The sequence below is a fragment of the Urocitellus parryii genome, chromosome 12, assembly GCF_045843805.1.
Source record: "Urocitellus parryii isolate mUroPar1 chromosome 12, mUroPar1.hap1, whole genome shotgun sequence".
In the NCBI taxonomy this organism is placed as follows: domain Eukaryota; kingdom Metazoa; phylum Chordata; class Mammalia; order Rodentia; family Sciuridae; genus Urocitellus; species Urocitellus parryii.
Genome location: NC_135542.1, coordinates 33,201,622 through 33,214,886, shown reverse-complemented (window position 1 = coordinate 33,214,886; position 13,265 = coordinate 33,201,622). Strand labels below are relative to the sequence as shown.

The following is a 13,265-nucleotide window of genomic DNA, read 5'->3' as shown; positions in this document are numbered from 1 at the left end:
TCAGGAGATGAAAGCACAGACCCTCCCAGAGGAGGATGCCGAGTGGTAGGGCTGGGGACGGGGGGAGGGGCATGATGTGGATAAACAGGTATGCTGAGGGCAGCACTGAAGGACCAGGACTTCAAGGCCACAGGATGGGGAGGGGCCTGCAGAGGACAGTGTGACCATGGCCTCAGAGTGGACAGTACCAGATGCAGGCGAGCACAGCGAGCTCTAGGGTGGCAGAATGGAGACACACGTAGGAAAATGGTGGGGTCTGAATTATAGAGCCACAGAGGCAGATTGCAGAACTAAAAGAACCCTGGAGATGACCCAAGTGGTTCTCTGTTCACTGACAAGAAAAATGAGGTTCAGTGTCTGTCAGTGGATGAGTGAATAAAGAAATTAGGGTATATGTATTCCATGGAATATTACTGAAGTTAAAAAAAAAGGTAATTCTGCTACTTGTAACAATTATACACAAATCTGGAAGACATTATGTCAAGTAAAGTAAGCCAGGCATAGGAAGAAAAATACTGTGTGATCTGTTTGTGGAAGTTAAACTTAAATTCATAGAAGCAGAGTAGGATGCTATTCACCAAAGGCTAGAATGGGGAATGAGGGACGTTGTCAAAGGACAGTTAGGAGGAGTAAGAGCTAAGTCTGTTACAGAACATGGGGACTCCACTTGATAACAATGTGTTGTAAGAGTGTAGATTATGTTCTCAAAACACAAACACATGTATGAGATAATGGATATGTTAATTAGATTGACTTGGGCATTCCACAATGAATATGTTAAAACAGCAGGTAATTCATCCTAAATATATCAATTTTTTATCAATTAAAAATAAATACCTAAATATACTTTTTCTGAAATAAGCTTTAAAAACCAAGGAATGAGGTCTTAGGAAGCAACTGCCCAGGGTCTACAGCAAGCACAGTGACTGCTCTACTCTGCCTGCAGGCTCGGAGCTGCCTGCAGGATGATGAGGCTTGTCTAACCTGGGGCAGCAGGAAGTGCTTACAGCTTGTGAGCAGGAAGGTGAGACCATCTACATGTGCTTTCAGATCACTCTGGTGAGTGCAGGGGCCAAGGCACAGTTCCAGTGAGGGGCTGTGCTGGTGGTGCCACGTGTGAGACATGGAGGGAAGAGGCCGAGACTGGGCTGGCGAGGAGGGGCCAAAAGGGGTGAGGAGGTGCAAGGGCACCCGAGGTGGCCTTGCTTGTCCTGCGCAGCCCATGCCTGCGGGCTCCTGGGGAGATCCAGGAGGGAGGAGCCCACCTGCAGTATCTGGGCCACCAGCTTCCCCAGTTACTGCTCTCCTAAGCTTGTTACAGCTTTAGAATATCTGGTGATAATCTCAGTTCTGGGGAGCCCCAAGAAAGTTAGGATTAAAGCTGAAATCTCCCAGCTGGGCATGGTGGCACAGTCCTGTGATCCCAGCAACTCAGGATGCTGAGGAAGGAAGATCACAAATTTGAGGGCTCAGCAATTTAGTGAGACCCTAAGCAACTTAGTGAGAGGTTGTCTCAAAATAAAAAATAAAAAGGGCTGAGGATGGCTGATGATAATGTATTGTATAAGTACTTGTGCACAGTATTTTATATTTGTGTTTTGAGAACACAAACTCTATTCTCTTATCTATTTCCAAGCATATAAGAGATTATTTAAATAAATATAAGAGATTTTTTAAATAAAAGGGCTGGGAATGGCTTCACTCTGCGCTAAAGCTCCTCTGGGTTCAAGCCCCAGTGCTGCAGGGGGGACCTGGAGCACCCTGAAGGCTTCTTCTTGACTGGGGAGCTCCCTTCCAGTCACAGCTCCATCCTGGACATTCTTTCCACCTTCTCCCCAGTCGGAGCAGGGACGCTTGCTCCAGGTCGAGCACACAGCCTGTGGAGTCCACTCCCCACCTCGGGAACCCTTCAGAGCCACTTGGTTTCCATCACAGTAGGAGGCCCCCTGCCCACCTCAGGCCAGGCCTGGTCTGCCAGGGAGAGCGAGGGCAGAGCACCCTTACCAGGCCTCTGGGCAGCAGAGGCATTGCACAGCAGGGCCACATGGCAGAATTAATACACACAGACCACCAGGGAAGGAAGAACATGAGTCATCTCACGCAGAGATTAAGCTCAGAAAACGAAAATCCCTATCTTGTTCCCAAATTGTTCCTCCTGGCATGAAAGCCCATGGGCTTTCCTATGTCCTCAAACCATGACAAGCGGAATACAACACAGCGACCTAGTGGTGGAGGTGCTCTCACCTGCAGCGAGTCCGCTGTGTGGCTGGTGGGCAGCCCACTCTTGCCGTAGCCTTGGCCATGGGCTGTGAGAAGGCGTCCACACAGGTCGACTGCTGCCCTCCAGTTTCTGCAGCTCTGTAAGACACAACAGGATTTGTGAACCACAGGCACACTGTGGGCTTGCTGGAAGCAGCTCTGTACAGGTACTGATAATGGGGCAAGGTCGGCTGGCTGGCCAGCACGTGGACAGTGCCACCGCCAACCTTGCACACGATTAGCAACAGGAGGGCCACTGTGAGGTGCCGTTCCAGATGACTCATGACAAAACTTTGCAAGTTACTGACAAAACACAGGGAGAAGCCTACCTGGAAAGCTCTCCCAGACCCCCAACCTGTAGGACTGGTTTCCTTTTTAGCAAGATGGCTCTACCTGTGATTTCTGTCAGTTTAAAATCAATAATTTGATATTATATTAAGCACTGGATATATTTATTGCTATCTATATGATGTACATGGATCATAAAACCAGGGGCTTCATGTGTTCCACGCTCTTTTTTACCAACATGAATATAGTCAACGCATCATGCTAAGGCAGCACACCAAGGCCCACCCATCCATACAGCCTACTTTCTGGTGCCTCTTCTGCTGCAACTGGGGCATTGGGAAGGTTAGAAGGCTGCCAACCTCCACATATCGGTTCATTTTTGGGCTCAAAATATTTCTGCCCCATCCAATAGAGAGAGGAAGGCTGCTAGGCAACTGAGTGAGACACTGTGGGAGGGAACACTTCACGCTTCCGACAAGCCTGGAACAGGCATTGCACAAGCACATGCTCACCTAGCAGCCGGCCGACAAACAGGCTGTGAGCGGTTTGCTCCCAGCAGCACCCACAAGCAGGCAACAGTGGTGAGTGCATGTGTAGCTGAGCAGCTAACCAGGGAGGCAGTTCAGGGTGTGGGCGGCAGGTGGGGGTACAGGCTGGGTGGAGGAAGGGGAAGGCGGTGGGCAGGATGAGTGGGAAACAGGTCAAAAGGGAGCCAAGGACCCTCCAGGCAGAGGCAGCCTCAAAGGACAGAGTGGGCTAGAGCAGAAATGAATCCAGGGTGGCCGCGGCACAGACAGAGAGTGAAGAGGAGCCTAAAAATGCCGGGCCATGCAGGAGGTTCCGTACTCATCCCAGGGGCAATCGGACACCAAGGAAGCCAGGGAGTCAGCAATACATATGCCAGCACACGTGGCGCAGCCTTTCCACCCACTAGCTCATGTGTGCACCTGCTGGCCGGCAGGCAGAGCTCCAGGTGCCGGACGCAGAGCGGGGGCTCTGCAATGAAAGCTCTCTCCACTGAAGGGCTGCTGCAGTCCTTTCTTGAGATTCCTGGGCTCTAGCTCCCACAGCCAGGAGAGGAGCCTCTGCTAAGGGCTGAGGGGGCTGATGGACCTTGTGGGATCAGGATCTGCTGAGTTTAGAAGCTGAGGCCATCGGCCCCACCTCAGGATGTCAGCATGTGCCAAACACCGAGTGCAGTGCCAGGCAGAAGGCTCGCTGCCCAGGTGAAGAGCAGTGAGAAGTCCTACGCTCTCCCACACATCCAGGATGCCCTCCCTTGGTGTGGGTGTCTTTCTCAAGGCTGTCAGCAAGGCCCAGCACCTCTCTGTGGAGGACCTCTTCTTGCTGTCTCATGTGGGTGAGGGTGTGAGGGTGTACGCACACCTCGCCAGACTGTGTTTATGAGGAAAACAAGTGGCATGGGGCTGGAACCTCAAGACTGCCTGGGCTGCTACTGTCCTGCTGTGACCTGATGCAAGCCCTTGAGCCCTGGGGTCGGAGTTCATTTCCTGTGCTGAACAGCATTCCCTGCACTCACCTACTGAAGGGCCTCTGGGCTGCCTTTCATTTTGGGCAGCCATGAGTCAAACAACATCCACAGGCAGGTTCTACATGGATGTAAGCACTTAACTTTACAGAAAAAGCACCCAGCAGGTAACACAGCAGTTTCCTTGCTGGGCGTGCCATCAGAACACTGCTTTCCAAGGTGACGGTCCCATTGGCCTTCCTGCCAGCAGTGAGGGAGCGTGCCATCGCTCCGGGTGCTCATAGTGCCATGTGTGATGCCAGGGTGCTGGTTGCTCGTGGATGGGTGTACTTTCATGTTTTCTCTGGTAAGCTTCCTCCTCTCCTGGCTCCTTGCACCTGAGGGTGGGCCCCAGCCACACTGTGCCACCAGCCAGCAGGGTGCAGACATCAAGCGGACGACTCAACAAGGGCCTCAGGGTGTGTCTAGTGGTTTTCTTTTTTCCACGAGGAGACTGCCATGCACACATGCTGCCAGGCTCTCTGTGACTAAAGCCGCTGCTGCACATGTGAAGTCAGCTGCACCAGAGGCTGCGGCTTCCTCAGAGCCTCCCGCAGCCTGGGGAACCAGGCAGAACCACTGGTCAACTGTGAAGAGGAAGTCGGGGTGCGTTCCTCCCAACTGTCCCAGTTACAACAGAGCACTCAAGTAACGCAGGACTTCCATGTTCTGGTTGACAGCTCATGAGTATTTTTAGACTGGTTAAGATAATTTACTAAAATGCTTTCCAAATGCTGCCTCTCGTCTAAATTTCTATGCAATAATCACTTTATGTAATACAAGTGGCTGTGCATATTCTCTTTGCATTGCAAATGTGAAGGAGAGAGAGGGAGAGACCTGCCAAGTCTGAGCCCGCTCTGCGTCTGTGTCTGATAGATCCCACACCCTGGGCCACTGGTTGTGTACCCTCAGGTCAGCGTTCTGGCCTTGCCTGTTAGTGACACTTGATTATTTTTTCCCCCTAGGAACATAGGGAAATATTCAGCTTGTGTATTGTACTTCTTATTTTCCTTAATTTGCTCTGATTTAATCTCAGTGATAATCTTCTGGGACAGTTCTGTGAATCTGATACTTAGACCCACTTCCCATGGGGGTCCCTCACCATGGACAACTCCTGGTGTTGACGTGAAGGCCTGGGTATTAATTCTCCCGAGAGCATTAAGGTATACACAGTGGTGGGTGTACCTGATAGGATCACACATGCCAGGAATCGGGTCTCAACCCCACCTTACCACCTCTTTGCCTTTCTTTCTCCTATTCTCCCTCTTCTGCTCTACTGATCTTCCTCTCACTCCTTTATTTTTTACTTTATTTATTTTGGTACCAGGGATTGAACCTAGGGGCATTCAACCACTGAGCAACATCCCCAGCCCTCTTTTTATATTTTACTTACAGACAAGATCTTGCTGAGTTGCTTAGGGCCTCACCAAGTTGCTGAGGCTGGCTTTGAACTCACAATCCTCCTTCCTCAGCCTCCTGAGCTACTGGGATTACAGACATGTGCCACCACGCCTGGCCTTTACTAATTTTTGATGCTACTTTCTCGATATACATAATGGCACTTGACTTAAACTGAGATCTGGGGGCAGACTTCCTGCAGGAAAGGACCTACACTGGGGACAGGTATGCACTGGTCCAGAAAGCAGGAGGAGCAGAGCCTTGGAATGGGGGGGCAGGGGAACATGCAGGGGGACTGGTGAGAATGAGGGGCAGGAGGGAGGCCAGTGAAGACGGGCTGCACAGGAGGAGGGTGTGGCCTACAGGAAGGCTATGCAGAAGGTAGGTGAGGCCAGGCTGTGCTGCCATTCACCAGCTTCCCAGCACGCTGGCCACAGGTGACATGCTATCACACTGGGAAAGCACCAGACTCCCTGCAGCAATGGGTGTGTCTAAGGGGCCTAGTCAAAGTGAGAGAAGCAGTCAACAGGATGTCCCTGCAGCCCAGGCTGGAGAGTTGCAAGTGCTGGTGGGCCAGTCCTGCCCGGCACCCCTGGAGTCCATGGGAGTCGGCCTCAGGTTCTTGCTTGTGCATTGCCTGAGACTTGTGCTTGGCTGCAGTGGAGCTGAGCAGCTGCCACAAGGATGTGCAGCAGGAAGCCTAGAAGACACCGTGCTCTTTTACAGAAACAGTGCCGCTCCAGGGGGACCATGACACACAGGCCTGACTGGCACACGAAAGGAACGCCACGAGGATCTTGGTGTAAAGGTGACTACAGAGTACATTTACACACATCCCTGCATACACACATGTGCGAACACACTTATACAACCTACCCATGTGCCCACAAACATACATTCATAACATCACGGCCATGTGGCTGGGAAGAAACTGCCCAAGATGTCTTGTGAGATGAACATGGGGTGCAAGTGGATGTGACAGCACGGCCCACAAAAAGGGCACCCCATGGCACCAGGGGAGGCCTGCATGACACTGGCATCTGAAGTCAAGAAGGTCAGGAAGCAGAGTGCTCTCGGGCAGCTACAAGGCTGGGCACAGGAGCAGGAGGACGGGGTGCAAGATGGGCCACATGGGAGGTAGCGGGACCCCTGATGCTGTGAGGACAGTATGCAGGATGGGCTCAGAGGGGCCGACGCTGCAGGAGCTTGCTGTCCCTACGGGCACTGCAGGAGAGTGTGAGTGCTGGCAGCCATGAGGACCACATTCCCCACACTGAGGAACTGAGCTGGAGTCTATGTGATGGTGGAAAAATATCGTTACTGATGCAACATGCAAAGCACTAGAGATTAATGGCAGATATTCTTAATAGCAATCCAACTTGCGATAAAGGGATCTCTGAGAGAAATCTAAGAGGGCATCTAGTTTTCTAATTCTTTTGGAGGCATCTTGTGGAAAAGAGGCCGCTGAGCTAGCTTACTGAAACAGGTGCAAAGAAACAAGGGCCCAGTTTAGCCCAGGAGTGCAGGGGCGTGAGGGAGGATATGGACATATCTGGATGGCAAGTGGGTGGCACAGTTCTGGGAATGCAGAAGCAACAGGTGGGCCCGTGGGTCCTGGTGGGATCGTCACAGGTGCCAACACCTCTGCAACACTGCTGTCCTCCAGGTGAGCTGCTCAGACAATGACAGTTAACGCCGGCTCCCTCCCCCACACCTTATCCACATCACAGGAATGGAGGAGACAGGAAGGGGTGAAGTGGAAAAGGAAAGCAACATCAACAGTGACGTGTTCTCAACGTGTCCTTGTGACCTTGTGTCTTTAAGCATGTACTGTTTCTATCTTTCCTCTTCTCTAAACTTTCTTGCATCCTCAAAAGTTTTCACAATATGATTTTCTTTGTTTTTTTGAGACAGGGTCTTGCTACTTTGCACAGGCTGGTCTTGAAGTCATGGGCTCAACTAGTCCTCCTGCTTCAGCCTCCTATGCAGCTGGACTATAGGCATGCCCCACCATGGTGGGGGCTTACACCGTGACTTCTTTTTCCTTTCCTTTCCTTTTTTTTTTTTTTTGTGGTCCTGGGGATCAAACCCAGGGCCTTGTGCATGCAAGGCAAGCACTCTACCAACTGAGCTGTGTCCCCAGCTCTACACTGATTTTTAATGGCTGCAGGAGAGTCAGCAGCACCAGTGTAGACATTGCTTGTGTACTGTCTGACACCCTATTTTGGATATCTGAATTTGTGCCAGCTTCTAAGAAACTAAAACTGATCACAATCAGGACACCATTCAAGAGCTGTGGGTGCACCTGGGCTGACCAGGCGACACTCTCCTAGCATTGTCAAAAGCTCTAAACCAAGTTTTCTAGGACAGCACTGGGAGACTCCAAAAACGTGACCTCATTCCTTTGCCACTGCAAGGCCAAGTTGTCATAGGATAGAAGAAATCCTGATGACATTTCCTTGAGCCCAAGGACTCAGCTTCTGATTGCCACACGTGGAAGCAGTGTGAGAAGTGACAGGTCAGGGAAGTCCTCGCTGAAGGGATGGGGATGCAACGGTCAGAAAAGTAAAGCAACCAGGTTTGGGAAACAAAAGTTTAGGTATAAAAGTTAGAACAGAAACCACAAATATTAATCCAGGCACTAACTAAGTGCACAGCACAGACCAGAACACTTCCCTGTGATATCATCACTCAGCTCTTCTGGTGTCCTGCACTCCCAGCTCAGGCAGGCCCTTCAGGCTGCATCACCAGCTGCCTTGCCCACCTCTGGGTAAAGGCACAGGGGATTTTCACTAACCTGAACGTATAGCTTTGGACTACAGCCACAGGCCCAGGAAGCTCAATGACATCCATTATGCAATCGGCTTCACCTCTGAGTCTCACTGGTGACCCCAGAGCTTGAGATGATGGTGCAGCCTGTCCTGCCTCTAGCTGCGCCCACCCTTCTGCCACCTGTCACCTCTGCTCCACAGGTGCTCCTCCAGCTAGTCAAGGACTCCTGGCACAGCTCCTACCTTCTAGGTGCCTTCCAGCCCACGGTGAAACTACCCGCTCTGCAGACCAGAGCACATGTTCTCTGTGGCCCCAAGGGACAGGGTTCAGCTCTTCGAGATAAAAGAATCTTGGATAACAAAGTTCAGTAGTCCCCAAAGTTGAGTGTTACCAGCAGAATCTACTCCTTAGTGCATAATCCATGTGGGTCTAAGGGTAGTGGTGGTAGAAAGGGGGAAAAAACTGAAAAATGCTCCTAAAGGGCCCCAGATGGAAACAGGGTGAGAGTCCTGCTCCAGGCATACACCGTGCCTGAGCACTCTGCCTAAGCAGAAGGCGGGTGGCACTCCAAGTCTGCTCTGTGTGGTGCTGGGGATTGGACTCAGGGGTGTTCTGGCTCCAAGGACATCCCAGCACTTTTATCTATTTTATTTTATTTTGAGACAGGGTTTCACTAAGTTGCCCAGCCTCAAACTCTCAATTCTCCTGCTTTAGCCTCCTGAGCATCTGGGAATTCTAAAACCAGCACGCACGGCTCCAAGTTAACTTTTAATTAGAACTACGTCCTGTCCCTCCACCAGGTAAGCTCCTTGGGGCAGTGGCCTTGTCCAGTGCACTGCTGTTTAATTTCTATGAGTATTTCATCACTGTAGCATGTAAGACATACAATCAACTGTGGAGCAGATACAAAATTCACAGTTTAACAAAAGTCAGTAAGAAATAAAATAATAAAAGCAAATGCCTTTGGCAGCCTAAGAAATTAGAAAAACATTTACAACGAAGGAAGGTGATATTAAAGCAAGTGCACTCTTGTTATTGAAAACTAATATGTGATACAAGCCTCAAGACTGACCCTTCTCTTTGACTTAGTAATTTGTTTTCTAAAACTTATTCTAAAGAATCATATATGCAGAAGAGTTCTGTATGAGAGGGCTCAATCCCAGGGTATTTATAATAGCTTCAGATTTTGTAGCTACTAAAATATGTTTTTTTTTAAAAAATATTTATGCCCATAAAGCATCTGCTTACTTTTTAAAAATATATATACCTTTATTTTTATGTGGTGCTGAGGATCAAACCCAGGGCCTCACACATGCTAGGTGAGCGCTCTACCACTGAGCCACAACCCCAGCCCCTAAAATATATTTTAGTAAAGACTTTGTTTCCTTTTTCTTTTTATCAGTGCTTTATAGTTACACATAACAGCAGGGCTCATTCTGATGTAATCATACATGCGTGAAATGTAATTTGCTCCATTTCAGCTCCCAGTACTTCTACTTTCCCTCCCAGTTTTTCCTCCCTATTTCCCTTCCTCTACTCTGCTGATCTTCTAGTAGAATACTGGTATTCTTTTTTTAAAATTGGTGCTTTACCAAAAAACCAAATAACCCAATCAATAAATGCACCAAGGACATGAACAGAGACTTCTCAGAAGAGGATATACAATCTATCAACAAATATAAGAAAAAATGTGCATCATCGTTAACAATTAGAGAAATGCAAATCAAAACCACTCTAAGATTTCATCTCACTCCAGTCAGAATGGCAGCTATTATGAAGACAAACAACAATAAGTGTTGGTGAGGATGTGGGGAAAAAGGCACACTCATACATTGTTGGTGGGACTGCACATTGGTGCAGCCAATATGGAAAGCAGAATGGAGATTCCTTGGAAAACTTGGGAATGGAACCACCATTTGACCCAGCTATTCCTCTCCTTGGTCTATACCCAAAGGACTTAAAAACAGCATACTACAGGGACCCGGCCACATCAGTGTTTATAGAAGCACAATTCACAATAGCTAAACTGTGGAACCACCCTAGATGCCCTTCAATAGAAGAATGGATAGAAAAAATGTGGCATATATACACAATGGAATATTAATCAGCAATAAAAGAGAATAAAATCATGGCATTTGCAGGTAAATGGATGGAGTTAGAGAAGATAATGCTAAGTGAAGTCATCTAATCCCCCAAAAAACCAAAGGTCGAATGTTTTCTCTGATATAAGGAGGTTGATTCATAGTGGGGTAGGGAGAGGGAGCATGGCAGGAATAGAGGAACTCTAGATAGGGCAGAGGGGTGGGAGCGGGTGGGAGGGGACATGGGGTTATTAGTGATGGTGGAATGTGATGTTTATTATTATCCAAAGTACAGGTATGAAGACATGAATTGGTGTGAATACACTACGTATACAACCAGAGATATGAAAAATTGTGCTCTATACCTGTAATAAGAATTGTAATGCATTCCACTGTCATATATAAAGAATTAATTAAAAAATCAGTGCTTTATAGGTGTACGCAACCAATGGTAGAATTCACTGAGGAATATTCCTATATGTACTTAGTGTATGATTTGATGAGTTTCATTCTGCAGTTCCTCCCTTTTCCTGTCCCTCCTACTTCTCACTCTCCTCCTTCTACTTCTTTAACCCTCCTCCTATTTTCATGGGGTCTTCCGCTTTTTTTCCTTATTTGCTTCTACATATGTTGTTCTCTAGTTCCATTCATTTCATTCTTCTACATAATGGGGTAAAACTGCATTGTGAATGCATACCACGTTACCCATTCATCTGTCAACAGCACCTGGGCTGGGTCCACAACTTGGCTACTGTGAACTGTGCTCCTATAAACATCAATGTGCCTCTGTCACTAGTATTCTGATTTAAGTTAAATTGAGAATGAAGAAAAGATGGTAGGAGACCATGAAGGAATACTCCAATTTGGGTAACACTAAGAGCCCAAATCTAAGAATCACTGGCCTAGATGAAGGCACTGAAAAACAAAGAATGTGCAATATTTTCAATGTAGGAATACTATAAAATGTCCAAACCTTAGAAATGGGATGGAAATCCAAAACCAAGAGGAATTTAGAGCTGTGAATAGACAAAATCCAAAAATATCCTCAAGACATGTGCAGCTGGGTGTAGGGGCGCATTCCTATAATCCCTACAACTTGAGAGGCTGAGGCAGGAGAATAGCAGGTTCAAGGTCAGTCTCAGCAACTTAGGTCCTAAGCAACTCAGCAGGACTCTGTCTCAAGGTAAAATAATAGTTAAAAAGGGGCTGGGAATGTAGCTCAGCGTTAAAGTGCCTTTGGGTTTAAGCCCCCCAAAACAAAAGACACATTATAGTTGAAGTACCTAATATACAGAACAAGGACAAAATTCTAAAAGTCACAAGAGAGAAAAGGTAGGTCACATTTAAAGGTCAATTAGAATTTCTACTTATTTCTCATGCCAGACCCTAAAGCCAGAAAGCTTGGAGTAAAATTAAGCCTTGAAAGACAACAGGTGCCAACTAAGATTGCTATATCCAGCAAAGCTATCCCTCAGAATTGAAGGCAAAATAAAACCTTCCCGTGATAAGAATCTAAAAGAATTCATAACCACTAAGCCAGCACTACAAAACACATTCAATGAGATACTACACTCAGAAGAAATGAAAAATAAATAGCAGACCCAGAATATGGATGACTCTCACTAGAATACCCAATTAAACACTCTTTAAAATGGGAAAAATTTTAAAATAATAAAAAAGACACAAAACTAAGCATAATACGAAACTGTGTAGTACCTATGCAAATATACATGTATCATTCATCTTCATACATATAGGCACTATGTAGAACATATATAAACATGTACATTCATATGCCCACACACACAACATATATATGTGAATATACGTGAAAATGGTAAAGGCAGTGGTTCTGTGCATAATTTCTTTCTAATTTTTCTGAAGCAGACAAGAACTTTGGGCAATCAGGAAAAGAGTGTCTTGTGAAAGAAAGGATAGGCTATATACCCACCAGAGAAACTTCAACTATCTGGCTTTCTGGAAATGGGCCACGTATGGGCATGCCCGTCCCTCTACTGTGGTGATGGCCTCAGGGGGACCACAAACCATCTCTTACCCAGGACAGCACTCGACACAGAGAAACAAAATACATGCTCCTTGAAATACAGACTTTCAAAACCAAGTATAGAAGGCACAAGTTACTAAACATGGCAGCTAAAGAGAGTTTTTTTCTTTGCCCTAAACAACATAAGGATTTAGATCCATAATTTGCCTTCTACCTCCATGGGTTCTCACCTGAGGATCCAATCCCCTGTAGGTCAAAAATATTTACAAAAAAAAAAAAGTCTGCGGTGAACATGTAAAGACTTTGCTTTCTTATCATTATTCCTAAACAATAATGTGTAACAACGATTTACAAATCATTTACGTTATAGCAGGCATTATAAGTAACCTAGAAAAATGTCTTAAAGTACACTGGAGGATGTGCATAGGATACATTACACAAGGGACTCCAGTATCACAAGTTTGGCCCCCTTGGGGGTCCATAGATACTAAGGACCACTGTAGTGGGGTGAGTTCCCTGACTTCTGTTTTAGATGCCTATACAGCTCCCCATGAACTCAGCTTGACAGACCTCAAATTAGAATTTGTGTGGGTACAAAAATGTATGAGAAAAATCTGTTCATAGATATTTATATATTTTTGAAACAAACAAGAAATATTACACTGTGAATGTTCCTTTCTCATATCCAGTATGTATAGGCACCCACCACCAGTAAAACATTTAAATGTGTAATAAAATTATTTGTAAGAACTTTATGATTATAAAGTGCTCCATAAATGATTAAAAATAGTAAAACACATCATATAAAAAGCCTTCAGCACTTGCTATGATTTCATATACAAGATGTGTTTTCTATATCTCAACTAGATCACAACTATTAAAAATGAAGCAAAACCCTACCATCTTAATTATTCATTGTTTTTAGTAAGTACAA

General features: G+C 46.8%; 1 protein-coding gene across 1 annotated transcript in view; it reads right to left on the bottom strand.

Annotated features, from left to right (window-relative positions):
• Nucleotides 1-13,265, bottom strand: part of Trappc12 (trafficking protein particle complex subunit 12) — a 59,808-nt gene that overhangs the window by 29,293 nt on the left and 17,250 nt on the right. Inside the window, exon 4 of the mRNA XM_026411224.2 lies at nucleotides 2,245-2,358. Within this exon, the coding sequence (XP_026267009.1) occupies nucleotides 2,245-2,358 (114 nt within the window). The remainder of the gene's footprint in view (nucleotides 1-2,244; nucleotides 2,359-13,265) is intronic.